The following is a 17,577-nucleotide window of genomic DNA, read 5'->3' on the forward strand; positions in this document are numbered from 1 at the left end:
AGGGGGAATGACTTATCTTATGTACATGATACATATACTTATGAGATCATACACTTCTTTCTATATTTACATATACATGACACATATACTGATGAGATCATCCACCCACTTATACATTCTATGAAAGCTCCTCAAAAGTATACGTCCACAATTTGCAAAGCATGATAATCTATTCCATATATAATAGATCAATTAGAGACCCAAAATGTGTCCTAGCCCCACATCCAAGATCAAATTAGATAAAAGAGTTGAGAAAAATCAAAATAGCCCAACGTGGCCCAAGCTTCAAGTAACAACTGCAAAGGGAAAAATATGAGAGCTTGGAAGTATCTCAAAGTAACTCATGCATCATGTATGGTTGCTACTGGTAGCAATACTCACAAGAAGACTATCATCCACATTATCTAAGAAAGGCATATCATGATCAAAATCAACATTTGCAAGTTCAAACGCACCCTAATCATCAACAATAGCCATAATTGTCTCCTCATGCTCAATATTTGAAGACGCCACATCATTAAGAGCTATAAACTTGGAGAATGTAACTTACCCTGGGTAAAATTTGTCGAGAAACGGTAGAGTTTATAGGGCGGAACACAAATTGTACATGACAAACATTGTCTCAAAACTCAGAAACACAAAAGAAGAATGAAGTTATTGATAATGAACACTGAATCATGCTGAATGAATTATGCTGATACAATGGAGTGAACCTTAGGAGGGCTGACTTTAGGACTGGTATTGAGGTGAGTAGAGTTAAGTTGATGATCCCGATCAGAGCTTAGAGATGATTGCATTCCCCTAGCTGATGAGGCGGCATCACTTGTGGATGAGAATGCTTTGTGGAGGGAGCAAAATGCAGTCCTTTAGGTAGGGCGATGTCGGAGAGGACACTAGTGAATCAATGATGGAGGATAGTAGGAGCAAAATGCAGTCCTTAGGAATTGTCGGTGACAAAGAACATGCTCAAATCTCTTTGGAATTATGGTTGTTATCAAGGTTATTGACTGAGTGTGAGATGTGAGAGGATGCACAGAGATCGAAGCTTAGCTGAGAGTAGAGTTGACAGTGAAGATAGTGAAGACATGACTCCCAATGCAATCATCAAAGAGTGTAATGTGCAAGTATAAAGTACAACCATTAAACCTTAGCGTTGTTAGCGTGTGTTCGCACCCGAAAAGTGTAAAACAAGATAAGTGCCCAAACTGTGTAACATAGGCACATGAAATAAAAGAGAATAAATCTGGGGGGAAAAAACCTCTTGTAAGGAGAGTAAAAAGTGCCCCAGTGTCCTATTGAGGATCACTGACGCTCCTTTGTCACAACGTAAGCGTGAGTCAAACCGAACAAATCCCTTGGAGTGAAGAGTAATCAATATACAAGGATCATCCACCAAAGGAGATCAAATTTAAAGCATTGTGGAATGCTTCAAAATTGTCATGAGGAAGAGCTTTGATGAAGATGTCTGCCACATTATCGGTGGTAGGACAGTAGACAAGGCTGATATCTCCTACATGTAGCCTCTCTATGACAAAGTGATAGTGGATCTCTATGTAATTTATCTAGAGTGTGACAATCCAATGCCTATAGCATGATGAATGAACTGAATGCCCAAATAATAGTGCAAAGGTCCTAAGTCAGACATCCCAAAAGTTTGTTGTAAACTTTGTTTGAATGCTGAAATTTGATTAGCATGTGTCCTTGTGAGCAAAAGATCATCTACATAAAGATATATGACCAGTAAGGATCCCCCCTTTTTACATATGTAAAGTGTAGGCTGATGAGCTGTTAATGAACCTTTGGCTGAGTAAAAAGGCATCAATTTTTGCATACCAAGCTAGCGAGCTTGCTTCAAACCATTTTCAGCTGGCATGCCAAGTGTTCGGATCCCGCAACTACAAAACCAATGGGCTGTTGTACATACACTTTTTCTTGAAGTTCCCCATGTAAAAATGCAGTCTTAATATCAAGCTGGTGCACAGTCCAACCATGATAGCTATAGCCAAAGCAACCATAGACCAAATGGTAGTCAAGCGGGATGTAGGAGCAAATGTCTCTTCATAGTCAATGCCTTTCTTTTGTGCGTAGCCTTTGGCCACAAGTTTGGCCCTATACTTGTCAATGGATCCATCTGCATTCCTTTTCAGCTTATAGACCCACTTTGTACTGATGGCTTTCTTTCCAACAGGCAATGTCACGAGATCCCATGTTTGATTCTTTATGATAGAAACAAACTCAGCTTGCATTGCTGCCATCCAATACACACTATGTTGTGCATCTTCAAAACATTCAGGCTCCTCATCATCAAGTGTATATGTTGCCATAACTAACTCCATTGTATTTGCACCATTGTACAAATGAGCTTGTCTTCTACTACGACCAGCAATAGGAGCATCCAAATGACTATCTTTGATAGTTCGCAAGTACCATCTACGCACTTGCTTAGCTTCCTGATTGTGTATAAGCTCCTGTTGAACTTCAAATTCAGCATCTTGCTGAATATTCAGATAAGCCATAGGCTGAATTTCTGCATTACTCAATGGAGCAGCTGGCCGAACATTATGTTCACTTGTTGAAGCTCTAGTTGTATCACCAAAAGAAATGGGTAGCAGCCCTTCAAATACATCATCGACAGCTTGCTGATATGATCAAAACTAGCAAGGGATAATTTTGTTTTTTCATAAAAAACCACATCTCTACTGACAAATACCTTCGTAGAGACATGATCATACAATCTATATCCTTTGCTCTCACTGTTTTACCCCATAGAAATGCATTTAATAGCCTTGTTTTCCGACTTTTTTCTTAGTATCTTGGGAATGTGAGCGTACGCAAGACACCAAAGTACAAAAATGTCCAACAGAAGGTTTCTGGCTATTCCAAGCCTCAAAAGGTGTGACATTCTTTAATACCTTGATAGGGCACATGTTCAAAACATGGCAAGCAGACATAGCTGCTTCTAACCAAAAACTATGTGGTAAACTCTTTGCTCTCAGCATACATCTGGCCATCTCCATGAGTGATCGAGTCCTCCTCTCTGTAACCCCATTCTGTTGTGGAGTATATGTGGTAGTGTACTGATGGACAATGCCTTTCTGCTTCAAAAAATAATTCAGCATGGAAGACATGTATTTCCCCCTTGAGTTCAAACGAAGAGTCTTGATCCTTTAGCCAGATTGATTTTTGACAAGTGCTACAAAAGCGAAAAATACATTATACACCTTTGACTTTTTCACCAAAGAGCAGACCCAACAAAAACGAGTAAAGTCATCAATAAAAGTGACAAAATAATAGTAGCCACCCGATGACTTTGTTTGCATAGGGCCACATACATCCGAATGCACAATCTATAATCTAGCAATTGCTTTAAAAGCAACATCGTGAGGAAACAAAAAATGACACATTTTTCCAAAATACATCCCTCACATACGTGCCCAAGAGGTCTCTCCAAGAGAGGTAAGCCATCAAGCATCTATGTATGCTGCATAAGCATCAAGTTGCCATAGTTAACATGCCCCATGCGAGCATGCCATAACTTTGTCTGTGACATAGTAGGAGTAAGAGTAGATGCTAGATAGACTGATTGATCAAGTGAATAAGCATCTAACTTATATAATCCATGACATAAAGTGCGAGTCAAGACTAAAGTCATGAGTTTTTTATCTTTAACCATATATTTGCCATCATTAAATGTAACTCGCAGACTACACTTTGCCAAAGAATTTGAGAATTTTTTGAAATTATAGCAAGCATCTTGTTATAATTAGTAAATTTGATCACAGTCCGAAAAAAATTGTCTGATGTACATGTTGTCAAAGATACAATCACTGCTCAACAGCACAAAAAATGCAAAAGTCCCAAAATTCACAAAATCTCTCCAAGAAATATGTCCCAAACATTTGCAGGAACAGAGATACGCTACCTAGGCAAAAACCCCTTCCAAAATATTAAATATGAATTAAAAATTCATAAAATTTATCTTTTTTATACTTGATATGTGTGCTTGAGTAAAGCTGTGGTGGGCACTTTGGTGGTGGCTGAGCTTAGCTGAGCTTTCCATGCAAGCATAGATTGTTGACTACTGGGCAAGTGGCACAGGCAGGTTACACTAGATAGGCGGGCAGTGTTAGATTGGTGGTGGTGGTGCATAGGACTGGAGGCACATGTCGTGCAGGTAGTTGATGAGTTGGGGACGATGATTGAGCTCTGCACTTTCTGCGGTGTACTGAACTATAGCTCCCACAGGAAGGATGAGGAGCTTTGGTAGTGGTGCAGGCTTGCAAATAGTGGTGGAGCACGCAGACGGACAGGAGTATAGTTGTCAAGTACGAAAGGTACGATATAGTACGGTATGATAAAATACGATACTAAATGGTACCTTATGATTTTATAAGGTACGGTATGATATTAGAACGAAAAAAAAATTTAGGATGATTTTTAAAATAAGAAAACCATATTTCATTAAATAATAGATCCATAGTTGTTTCTGTATGACGTACGGTACTATTCATACAATACGTATCCGTATGTTATTTTGGGCCCTTTTTGGCAAATGGTGCTGAATTTATTTATCGATGACACTAACTGAAAAATCATGGGATATCAATTAGAAACGTTTGAAATTGCTTGAATACCTTATGTATGGCCTTTGGCTCTAGGATAAATCATAACAAAACATGTATGAGAAGTCCAATCAAGCTTCCATCCCCTTTCTTGGTTGATTGATCAAGGCTACAAAACCACCACCACCACCACCACCACCACCACCACCACCACCACCACCACAATAACAATAGTCAACAACCCAAACCACCAACAACAACAACCACCACGCAAAAAAGAAAAAAGAAAAAAGAAAAAAAAACTTGTTTTTGGTATGGATTCATACGAATTCGCACGGCACGGTACGGTAGGAACTATATAGTACGAACTAGTTCGTACTACGTATGAGTGTAACTATGACTCAGACCTCCTACCTATCTCAAGCTTCGTTTCGGGGATGAATCCCTTACTTCGATGCTCGATATGAGGTGCGCAAGTGCTCAAGCTTGAATCCGTTGGTCCCAGCAACGGAACCAAAATGTGTAGGGTGCTCACACTCAACCGCCAAGATCCACAGACCGTTTATTGTTTCAAGCGTTTCAAGTGAGCTCTAATGGCTATTTCTCACCTAGCGGATACGCCTTCGGACCTACGAGTGTAGTGAGCTTACCTTAATGCCGAAATGAGTTGCCTCCTTCCTCGCACACATCGGTAGCTCCACCATCCTAGATGCTAGCTCAAGCATCCTCAAGCCTCCTCCATTGAGCTCCATCCACCATAGCTACGCGCGTGCAAGAGAAGAGAAGAAGAGAAGAGGAGATGGTGTAGAGCTTCACCCTCTTGATCCCTCACTCCCACAGACTCACTCCCTTACACTCTCACACTTCCTCTCTCAAGAGCACACACACAAGCAAGGTGAAGAGAATAAGAGAAGAGAGGACTCTTGTTAGCCACACACCAAAGAATGAGTTTCCATTCACTTTTTGAACTTTATATACAAGCCCTAAAATCCCATGGACACCCATCCCTTTTTATACAACCGGCTCTTGTGGCAAGGTCATTTTTCCTATTTTCCTCTTCTTGTCTCATGCCTTAAGCTTACACCCGTCTATTCTTTTACAAATGGCACAGGTTTGCTCTTTTTTTGTCATTTTTCCGCTCTTTGCTTCATATTTCCGCCATCTCGAATTGAGCTTAACATGTAATTATAGCTTAGGGTACAAATAAGGGTGTGTTTACACCTGTATAAGTTTATACACACCGAGATTCGAGGACTTTACATTGGAAGGGACTTTACACCTAGTAGTTGTATCGACGCTTAATGTCTCTGAGTACATCATTAGATACAACCATCTTAATGTATGCAATGGCCTTCTTGTTGAGTTTGGCCCTGCCATAGCTGCAAGCTTAGTTTCCAAGAGAGCATCATCACAATCTTTGAGAAACAAAATGCCTTGCATCCTGTCCTTCCACAGTGCCATCAAACCTCTTGATTTCAAGGAGGGATTTAATGTCATTGTTGCTAGAAGCATTAGTGGCCATTTGTCACCAAGGACCAATGCTGTAATTTATGACAGCAAACAACAGGCTGAATATTCAGATAATTTCAGCCCAAAATTTCAGGAAATAAGAGCAAGATTTAGTGTCACTATATTACAAACTCTGCTCAAATACAAGTATAGCAGTAGAAAGAATGATTTTCAGCGATATAACTGAAATTTCAACACACATTACATGCATACATCATTGCCAGGGGACTCCCACTTCAGCAATATGACCATAAAAATTACATTTGCAACAATCCTAGATCTGTAAATGATCTCTAAGACTGCTGCACCATGAATATTCAGCAATACATGAACTCAATAGGAGCTGCCTAACATGTATACTACATACATATGTGTTTGAATCAACTTCTGATACACAAAACGCCCAAAAATTCTTTGCAATTTCTCCAAAATCTCACAAGTGGGAGATAAAAGACTCAAATTACACTACTTACGTCACCAAGATGGCTTCAACAATGTCCCCAAAGGCATTTAACTTATCAATTTTGCCAAAATCCACAAATTTTTGCAAAATCCCCAAAATTTCACAGACCAATCTGCCCCAATTGCATTAACATGTATTCTCGAGAGCATAAAATGAGCAATTTTTGCAAAAGTCCCAATTTCTTAGGCCCAAATGTGCACCAATGTCAATAAATTCAGCTCAGCTGAGCAAAATTTCAGTGATACATGGAAAACTCCAATTTTCTAGTGTCAATGTGCACAATATTTGCAATTTTCAAGTCAAAATTTTGAGTAAAATTGTGATCAAGAAGCATGGATTTGCAGAGAATTGCTAGGGAATTTAACAAGTCTCTAATTTCTATATGGATGTGATATGTAGAAATAGGTCATGAAGATAGTACATTCAGAGATAATCAATTTGGCTGTAAACATGACATGCCAAACAGGGGTTGCTGACATGGTAGTGATGAGGTGGCAGCAGGCTGAATAATTAATTAATAGTTTAATACTTTCTTCTTTTTCAGCTTTTAAGGCTGCAATTTCTTCCTGAAGCTGATTTTTGCGTTGTGCTTTGCTTATCTGCCTAGAAAAAGCCACATTGCCAAGTTGAGTGTGGGAAACAACATAAAGAAGGCAGGGTGCTGCTGTTCCCAGGTAGTTAATGGGCATCTGCTAACCATTGTGGTGTGCTTAGACCGTAGTGCTGCTATGTTGAGTGCTCATGCTGCTTTTTCAACAGATCTGTTTCTGATCTTGCCTGGCAATGTTGGCAGCTGCCTTAGTGATGCTTTTTCCCTCAGTAGAGCTGTCCAGACTCATGCGAAGCTGCTTGTGGTTGTTTTCTCTATGGTGGAGGCTGATTGGCTAACGAAAAATAGTTTTACCTTTGTGGAAGCTAATGATTGAATGTTTTTTTGCATCGTTCTCCTCCTGGGAACTGTGGTAAGAGATGTGGGTTGTGTTGACTGAACCAATTCAATACATCTGGATTTGTAGCTAAGATTGTGTACCGGATCTTCCACACCAGGGATTTGGAATTGCTGGTGACTGGCAGAATTGCCAACTGATTGTGCTTTCAAAGTTTCTTGTATCTTGGATTCATGGAATTAAGAGTAAAGAAATACTAGAAGGGGTTGCAAAGGTTTTGGGCCAATGGTGTGTTTGTGTATTTGAGCATCTATGCAAGAGCAATCTACCTTCCTTTGTCTTTTTTTTCAAATTACTGGATTTGTTTATTGTTATAAAAGCTGGTTTCAGAGAGTACACAACTTGCTTTACAGAACCAAAAGAGATGATGCAGCATACTTGTACTCAGTCACACTCTTTGGTCTCTCCAGCTCAGAGAGGGAACCCCCTAAATGTCATACACCAAGTTATTGTTAGGAATATCTGTGCTACTCTATAAAATACTCTTGGTTTTCTCTTGTGAGGTGCTCATAGTGAGTCCTCTTGACTCTCATCCAGCTGACTTGAGAGTCAAGATGGATGAGAGTCTTGCAATGTTGTTTCACACCACCTGCCCACTACTATGGAATCATTAACACAGTTTAACTTCAATGTCCATACCTTAGACACAACAGCAAAGGTTTTTTTACCTTATAGTTTGAAAGGCACGCTACACAGGGCTAGTCATTTGACATTGTCTATGCATTGCAATGAGTTTCGAGTTTGTTTTTTCTTTTATGATATTTTGGGCTTGTGAGGTTAGTGCTTCATCTTCTTTTCCCTTGACTGATTGGTGTTGCATTTACCTATGATACATTACTTTTGCATCCCCCTTGATCTCAAGAGTTTACATGAATTCCTCACCATTGTTCATGCTCCTGTGGAGGCTTTAGCTATATTGTTTCTTTCATGAGGTGCTCTATGTGCTACCTACATTGGAACATCTTACGGTTGAAAGGACATGATCTCTCATTTAGCTGTATTGCCTCTCTCATGAGGTGCTCTATGTGCTGCCTACATTGGAACATCTTACGGTTGAAAGGACATGATCTCTCATTTAGCTGTATTGCCTCTCTCATGAGGTGCTCTATGTGCTGCCTACATTGGAACATCTTACGGTTGAAAGGACATGATCTCTCTTTTAGGAGTGATTATCCTTCATCTCACATTATTCATGATTGGTGTACTTGTGGAGGATCGTGCATTGGCAAAGGCATGTATAGATTCACTCATCTTTGTTAAAGAGTTGCCTATGCTAGTTGCAAGGAAGTTTCATGTGTGCAAAAATGGTGAGGATTCTGTTGGATCCATCTTGGGCATGTCTTTAGAGGAGGGCCTCTCATTAGAGTGGCCTCACAGGTGTCCGTTGGAGGATTCATCTACTTGTGAGCAGTCTTATGGTGTAAGGACCCTTGGTGTTTCTTCTGTTACTGTGGACATCTCCTAACCCATGACAACAACTTCTTGGTTCACCTGGTTAAAGGGGGATTATGGAAAGTGGTGCTTGAGAGGGGAAAACCAGTGCCCTCCCTAGAAATATTTGACATTCAAGTTGTGGAGTGTTTTGTGGTTGATGCCTCTTGGATGGGTCTCTTGTTTCATTTTCCTGTAGAAATCCATGATTGGTGCTTGGGAGGTGATTCATGAGTCTAGTCCTTGTAGTGTTTGGTGGCTTGGGACTGGATTCTCTCTCTCTCTCTCTCTCTCTCTCTCTCTCTTTCCAACCCCCCCGCCCCCTGCACACCCCCCCCCCCCCCCCCCCCCCCCCCCCCAACACCAAAAAGTGGGCCCAAATGTCTGACATTTTGGTCTCATAGGCCGATTTGGCCTTTTGTAGACATCAATATAACTCTCTCTCTCTCTCTCTCTCTCTCTCTCTCTCTCTCTCTCTCCCCCCAAAGCGGGCCCAAACCACTCTTGAGCCCAGCACACTTCCAACAATCACAACAGCTTATTGTGTATATCAACTAAGAGAGGCTTTCATAGAGTGGCCATCATGTCTACATGTTGTACTTCGTTTTTTGAGTTCTAATCTAGTCAACTGGCACAATTTCAAATGCAGCAATTATGCTGACTAAAAACCATGTAAAGTATCTCAGTTCAAGGCTAAGATCGTTCTGTTCCAAACAGAGGAAGATATGAATTTGAGGAGGCTTGTCAGACTGTCATACATGTGCTAATTTGTGTCTAAATTGTCAGGAAGATTTGGATCAGGCACTTCTGGGTGCACTGAATGTGCAGCAGAAAGTTAACTCGAAGTACCAAATGAACACTGACATACAGGTACATTGGTGAAGACACTACTTATTTCCTGTTTTGCTTTAAGGAATTTTGTATTCCAAAGCCACCTTCCAAGTTTCCATATGAGAATTTCATGCAGGTTGGAACTGCTTTAGCAAAAACATTACACAGTAATTTTGTTTATAACCAAAATATGTTTCACAGCCTTTTCACCTGGAGTTTGGAATTTAGGCTTGCAGTAGATTTCTACACCATTCTTTTTATTTCATATTACAAAGAATGAATGGGAGATGGTTGTTGGCTATCAGGTGGGCAGTCTCGAGAAATTTTTGAAAAGCATGGAGGTAATGCCTTGTAAGTCTTTTAAAATTATGGGCTCATTTGATAATGACAGGTTAAATCTTAACTTTGTGCCAAAACTTTTAAGCAGGAAAACAAGGACGACCTTGGGTGGGGGGATGCAGTCTTTGTCCCTCCAGGCATGTTAGCTCTGAGTCAGTTAGAAGTCTCAAGGAAAACATCTATGGGATGAGTTATAGAACATGTATAATGGGGTGACACTACTGTGTTTGTGAAACTGTAGCACACAGGAAATGGTAGCAGTGCCAAAGCACTACAAGGGAAAGTGTTGAAAGCTCTTGATGCTTTGAGAGTGGCTTTTGTAGCTGAGGTCTGTATAGTAGCCCATGAGCTATCAAATAATCTATGGACTGTGCAGCACAGTGAGTTGGTTTTGAGCTTACCTCGATCCTTTGTGTGAAGTTGAGCCCCTCCGCACTGTGGATTGTGCTAATCAGTATAAAAATTGGAATCAAACGTGAGTCTTGGTTCTTCGATCTAGACATTGCAGTTGAAGTCAGATAAGAGCCTCAATTGGGTTATTTCAACAGGTCAGATATTGAGTCGGTTAATGGTGTATCCTGGGTTTTAAGAAATGTGGCATTGAATGCTGCTGTTTGTCTGATTCAGAGCTGCTTTGTATCAAGGGCGTTTGAATATGTAGTTCATTTGTTACCCTTTCAATAGGAAACATTTTGATTATTCCTTACGTGGAGTCCAAAGGACAGTGGATTTGTATGCCTGTATTTGACAGCATGCCCCCTTTTGAGTGAAATGTGAGCTCACTGAGGAGATGGTGCTATATTCAGTCAACCATCTTTATTTGCACGATGGTGCCATAGAGAAATTATTAAGTTCGGTCAGCTCACACTTCATTCTGAGAGGTCGATTTTACTGCTTGATAAAGTGGGTGGTACGAAGCACTAGGGGTCTATGGCCTCTAACCAACAACGTTATACCAGAATTGTTGGAGAAAGCCTCTTTCATAAAATCCGTTATAAAAGTCTCTGTAGTTGTATCATTTGAGATTTTTTGCCCCTGGCAAGCACTGGTATCTTGTCAATCTGAGACAAGTTTCATGTCACAAGCAGTGGTATCAAAAAACATGTTTAATGCCAAAATTGGAAAATGGCACATCAAACCCAATGTCGCATCCTTAACAAGTTACCACTTAAAAGCATAGACAAGCAATTATGACTTGGCACAAGCCAAACATTTGTGGCCATTTTGGGCGCCAAACAACACTCAAATTTCGGGGCAAGGTTTGCAAATTTGAAGTCCAAGAAATATGGCAATGTATTAACTAGTTGACAATCCACCCACCTACCCTCTTATCATATCAATGTACAAAGGGGTTCGTGTTCAATGTGAATATAGCCTATATCAAAAACACTGCAAGAGTGGGAGTACTAAGCTTGATCAATATTATGGAGTCAAATGCAATCATACAAGGATGGCCTTCTAAGGAAAGTTTAAAAATCAATAGAAGTATTACAGACCATGTGGTGTCAAGGTTTCCAAATGGTTTAAAGAGTCCAAAGCTTGACCCGATCAAAGAAGTAAAAATATCTCAAACTAGGAGGGACGTTGTAGGATCTAAACATAAGGTTTTGTTGAAATTGTGGGAAGGTATCAAGCTCTCAAAGATGCCATCCATCTCTTCAAAAGATATGGGTTGAACGTCAGCCTGAAAAATAAAACATACCTCTTTTAGTTGTGGAATCCTCGTGGTACGATTATATTGTTTCTCCATGATCAGTCCCTCCTCATAGAAATGTTGCCAAGTGGACGTCGGGTTATGACCTTGATGGTAACCTACCTCTCTAGGAGTAGGCATCCTACCAACCATATGATACTACAAAACAATTTTAACATACAATGTATTAGAACACACTACATAATGAATTGAAACAAATTACAAAATTTAATTTTTAAAAAATCAAATAATACTTACAAACTCAGCCTTCCATAACTCCCTGCCACTCAAGCATGCCATAAAGGATATCCAATTTCACATGGACACATGCATAGATATACAAAAAGAGATGGTTGAAATTTGCAAAATATAGATGGCTTGATCGAAACACCCAAATGATATGAACAAGGAACAAAGAGGAGAGAGAAATAAACATAACTTGATCTAAACACCCAAATGATATGAACAAAGAACAAAGAGGAAAGAGAAATATTGAAATTGGATCTTTTCATTCCCTTCACCAAATCATGTGCACTATGAAGTGTCTGAGGGCAAAGAATTGTAGGGTTTGATTCCCCTAAGATAGAGGATGATTGGAAGAGACACAAAAAATGATTTGTTAACGGGAAAGAAGGGGTGTAAAATTTTTTTTCATCCCCCTCTCATCAAAATTTGGGAGCTTTTGCTCCTTTAATCATGGTTAGCTACTTAACCATTAAGAAAACTAGTTCAAACTTACATGTTTAGACTTGTCCGCAAGTGGTTTTGAGCCGGACGATCTCAAAATCGTGATTCAACTGGATAGGCAACTTTCTGGCATTGAAATCTATCACTTGGCCTCTGTCATGTGCTTTCTAGCTTCCGATTCTAGTAACTACTTCATAATGCCAAACCTTGTGGCCATTAAATAGGTGGGCAAACAAACTCTGATCGACAAACGTGTACTTACATTGGATTCTTGGCATCAAAATGCATCTAGGAACTTTCCATCTTGATCCGTGATTGTTTGATTTTTCATAAAAAATGTATCTTTTACGAGTCTCGGGCCACCTTTGTGCTTTAAAGTTGACTTTAAAATTAGCTCTCATTTTGAAAATATATTACTGCTTCATACTACAGAAGCTTCAAATTTCCACCATCAACCCTTAGTCATTTTTGTTGGTGTTTCAACATAGAAATACAGAGAAGCAATGATGGGATCAAGAAAATAATAATAAGGTCTACACATAGAAAACTTTAAAATTGCATACAAGAAATTAGATTTTCTTTTCTAAAATAGGGTCTTTTTTTTACAGAGCTTCAAATTTCAAGCATCAACTTAAGGCATTTTTCTCCCAAACTTTCCACTAAAGGTTCATGAAAGCATGGTAAGATCGCCAAAGTATTTTAGCCCCAAATGTATGACAAATGCATAATAGGACAAAACTGTGTTATATAGAAATTGAGTAAATGACATCAGACAGTGCAAAAAATAGCTAATGCCTCATCAAGCAACCCATAGAAAACTAAAAAATAATGACATAGAGACATAGAATTGCACTCTATAATACTCATAATGGAAAATCAGATATAGAAATTAGAATGTATGCTAAAAATAAGATAGAAATAGAGATATGAATCATGGTGTCCACTAACATGTTGTATTGCTAAGCAAAAAACTCCAGCATACAGTTGGTCATGATCAAGAATAATGATCCATACATGAGAAAGACACATAATACCTCTTTAGGTCATGTTTTACAACTACATACAAATTGCACTTCATGAGGCATTTTAAGATTGCTTTACACATAGAACTACTATAACTAAGGTTTAAACCATGCTAGGAGAAAACACAGTCATTAGGCCAATGGCTAACAAGCCTAAAATTTGTTACCTTGCCATTCTAGCATGATAAAAAGGGGTTGGCTGTGGAAGATCTCTTTCACTTTCTTTGTTGCATGATTATCCAACTTCCCTTCATTATGGTCAAGGGAATCCACCTATCCTACTCATTGAGCGTATTGAAAGTTATTATGGACTTGATGGAAGAACTGTGCCTTCTGCACTGAGAAGACACCTCCATGGAGTAGAAAGATGGAGGGCAAAAATGTGTGGCTGAGTAGAGAGAAAACAAACAAAAACTCCAAAGGAGGTGTAGAGTGGAGACAAGAGAGAGGGAATAATGAGCATTAAGCACTCAAAGATTTCAAATGAGGAGAGGCTTCTGCTACCTTTTTTCCGCTCGATAAGAGAAATGCTTGAAATACGACGGCAAAACATTACTATTGGAAAATGGAAGTACTCTTTATTGTTGAAAAGTAACAATTACTCTACTCATTTCAATAAAACTAACAATATAAAAAATATCAAATTTATTTTTTGAGCTCTCTAACTAAGAAAAACACACAATACTTACATCAAACTAGGACTGACTGACCATAGCAACTAACCATTACTAGAGTATTGCGGTCTATCATCTTGGCTCAAAATTTGGACATGCCATCACAACTACAATATCACCCATTGATTGATAAGGCTTTGACTAAAAAGGGATTACATATAGCTAGTCGCTTTGCAGGACCTTCCTTACTTAGTTTTTAGGTTACTTACCTTTTTGGACTAGCTACCAAACCAATTGATTTGGATGATTTTGTTGGATTGGAGTACAAGCTGACTTTCTAAAACCAATGGATTTTCCAAATTCGAGAAAAATATTCACTCTTGTATATAAGTAACCCTAGTTAACCTTGTATATATTTTATTTTGTAAATCTATGTGTTGCACTAGCAAGAGCCAAAGTTTCTCCAACTTTTGAAATAATGGTACATCTTATGAGAGGGTAGGATCATAGGTATAAACTCACAATTTTCATCAAGTTGTGATGAAAAGAAAAATGTTTTATGCAATTCTTTCCATTTTTTCCACTGCATGGTATTCTCAAAGTTTTAGTAAGTGAATGCATGAACATGATAGATTATAGCAATGAAAAAGCCCATCAACGAACATCCAAGACTTCAAAATGGCACAGTACAAATCTCAAGTCTTGGAAGTATTCGAATGGCAGATTATCAAAACATCAAGCTACTAAGATCATTTGAGAGACTTCAACAAGAGATCAAGACAATAGAGAGCCATTGATAAAGACATCCCAATTTTTTCAACGATGTCATATCTCAATGATAATATCCAATGGTTATCCATTTCATTAGGGGAATTTTGATGTCTCAAAAATGCCCTCTAAGGGAGTTTGACATAAATATTCCCTCAAAAAATGGAAGCATGGTAAAATTTCTGCAAATGAACTCAAAACTTACAAGAGTTTGTGCTTTTTGAGCCTATTCTTCAAGAGCTTTCTAATGATCTATGTGTTGATAAGGTTTGGAAGTGGAACAATGAAGTAACATTAAAGATTTTCTATTGTCTAGGGGATATGATCGTGATTAAATCTTTTAATAGTAAAAAAGAATTCTTTACAAAATCGAGCCTCGTCAGATCTAAAACCCCATCATGCTATATATAATTAAAAATCTTATGAAGAGTAGGTTCTACAAATGCAATCTTTGACAAGTTTGGAGTTCATTTGTAAATTTTTTATCATGGTACTATTTTTAGAGAGAATATTTTTGGTCAAACTCCCTTAGAGGGTGTTTTCCATACCTCAAAATTTCTCTAATGCTATAAGAGAAGTTGCAAATTGCTTCATCAACATGCACCCAGATCTTCATCAATAGTTCGGTTCTCCTTTAACAATAACTTTCAATCTTTAGCAGGCGAACTTTAGTGCACAACTTGACTCTTTGAGCCAAATTTACTATTTCTAGTTGTCCTTGAGAACTTTGAGATCCATTTATCATTGTAAGGATACATTTAGTTGTATGAGAGTGTGATTATTCACAATAGGGGGGGAAGGCAATGATGAGAAGAGGGGTTTTAAAAAAAGAGAAGAGAGAAAAGAAAAGAAAAGAATATACTCTCACATGCACTACACTACACACCTAGGGACCATAAAGTTGGATGCATCTAATGACCTTGATTAGCTGGCCTTGTCTCCAACTCCCAGCCCTTGTTCCCCATGTCCCTCACATTTACTTAGGGCATATCAATGTCAATAAATACCTAGGGATTCTTGACTCACCTTGGTTAGACATGTTTTTGTGAGTCACTTACAATTTTTTTCCTTTTTACTTCATTCATCCCACTAGAAAATCAACTTTGAAGTCAACTAGAGAAGGTACTTTAGTATAAGGAAATCTCTTACATCCACTTCCCCATGTGGTTGATCTAGTGGAGAATCATGTGCTTCAAGAGCTACTTGGATTGGAGTATCTCTTTTATCCATTCTATCTTTTGGATTTTTTGAAAATCTTATTCAATAAATCCTTCCCCTCTCCAAAAATAATTATTTGCATCTTCATCTCAACTCAAGGTACCCTACTTCATTAACTATAACCATCAACAAAGAACTCCATGGTGTAGTCTTCTAACTATATGTTAGCCTATATACACACATTCACTCACAATATATTTGCACCATAACAGATACATGGCTTTGGGTCCTCAAGTATGGGAGAATACTTGAAGCTTGCCTGAAGTTTGATCCATCTCCCAAACCAACAATATCATATGTCCTATACATAAGGTAGAAGACTAACACTCTCCCTTAGGAAATGAATGCATGTGAGATTTTACTTTGTAGGTACAAATTTCCATGGAGACTCATGATCACTCACTTCTTTATATCAACACTGAATCTCCCATCTCTTGCGGTACCTTCAATTCCTTTTTTTTTTACCATTCATGCTTTCTCCAATATGAAGGCTCAAGAGTTAAGAGTAGTGATATCAACAATCCCATCTTCTAGAAATTGTGCTAGGAATAATCATAGAAGATACCATCCTCTATAGTACCTATAAGATATCTATACCATTTGTAGAATATCATCTTCGTCGGTACCAATTCTTCATTAGCAACATTCATTTTTCTCCATCAGGACTACTTTTTCATTAACTATCCTTGGCATTTTATGTTTGTCTTTAATGTTAGCGCCACGGGACTTACACTAATCTTAGAGAGGTAATATTAACAGTAAATGTGGAAGGCTACGGCCAATAGTCAACTGAGAGCGGAGTTTTGAGCCTGGGATGTGCCTAAAATTTGCCAAAAAATCTGGAATTTAGGGGAAAAATATTCAACATCGAAGGCGGCAGCTGCAGCTAGGACGATTTTAAGCACCAAGTGAAAGATGGCTTTTAAAAGGCGCCCGAGCGACACTTGTGGATTTTTGATAATTTTTCCGACTACCGTGCGGGATGCTGGAAGTTGCCAGTCAGTGTGGGATGCCGAGACGGATGCGCAAGATTTTTCAGAGGTCGAAACGGAGTCCGGACGCGGAAGAGGCCAAAAAATTGGCCAAGATTTGAAAGGGTGGACAAAACTTAGGCCAAAGGGGTGGTGCCCTTTGGGACCTTAAGACCCCCCCCCCCCCCCCCCCCCCCCCCTTCATTTTTCCCATGAATGGTGGCAGCATGTCGTGAAGAACATGGCGACGCAAAAATCGCTACCCCCCCTCCCTCCAAACTCGATTTTGGGCTGCAAAGAAGCCATAGAATTGACATTGCCCGGCAACTTCTATTTCTTTCTTGATTCTATCGCCAGTCCTCGCGCGAGATATGGCTGTCTGGATGAAGAGATCAGAATCTAGTCTTTCTCTCTCCTCCCTCTCTTCTCTCTATGGGCTATTCATGTGCACTATCTTGAAGAAGAAATCGGGAAGGAGATTGAAGCAAACGGTGATGGAGATTGATGGAGATGCTAAAGATT

The 17,577-nt window shown here is 39.1% G+C and overlaps 1 protein-coding gene across 2 annotated transcripts in view; it reads left to right on the forward strand.

Moving 5' to 3' along the window:
* The window catches only part of LOC148032688 (protein TIC 22, chloroplastic-like), a 116,713-nt gene extending 106,133 nt beyond the window's left edge, over positions 1-10,580 (forward strand). For both annotated transcript variants that reach the window (XM_087683317.1, XM_087683316.1), the window contains 3 exons: positions 9,699-9,782; positions 10,049-10,084; positions 10,171-10,580. In XM_087683317.1, coding sequence (XP_087539443.1) covers positions 9,699-9,782; positions 10,049-10,084; positions 10,171-10,272 — 222 coding nt within the window. In that variant the 3' untranslated portion in view covers positions 10,273-10,580. The remainder of the gene's footprint in view (positions 1-9,698; positions 9,783-10,048; positions 10,085-10,170) is intronic.
* The last annotated feature ends 6,997 nt before the right edge of the window (positions 10,581-17,577 follow it).

Source organism: Lygodium microphyllum, chromosome 8 (genome assembly GCF_053477565.2).
Source record: "Lygodium microphyllum isolate KBCC chromosome 8, Lygodium_microphyllum_v1.1.10, whole genome shotgun sequence".
In the NCBI taxonomy this organism is placed as follows: Eukaryota; Viridiplantae; Streptophyta; class Polypodiopsida; order Schizaeales; family Lygodiaceae; genus Lygodium; species Lygodium microphyllum.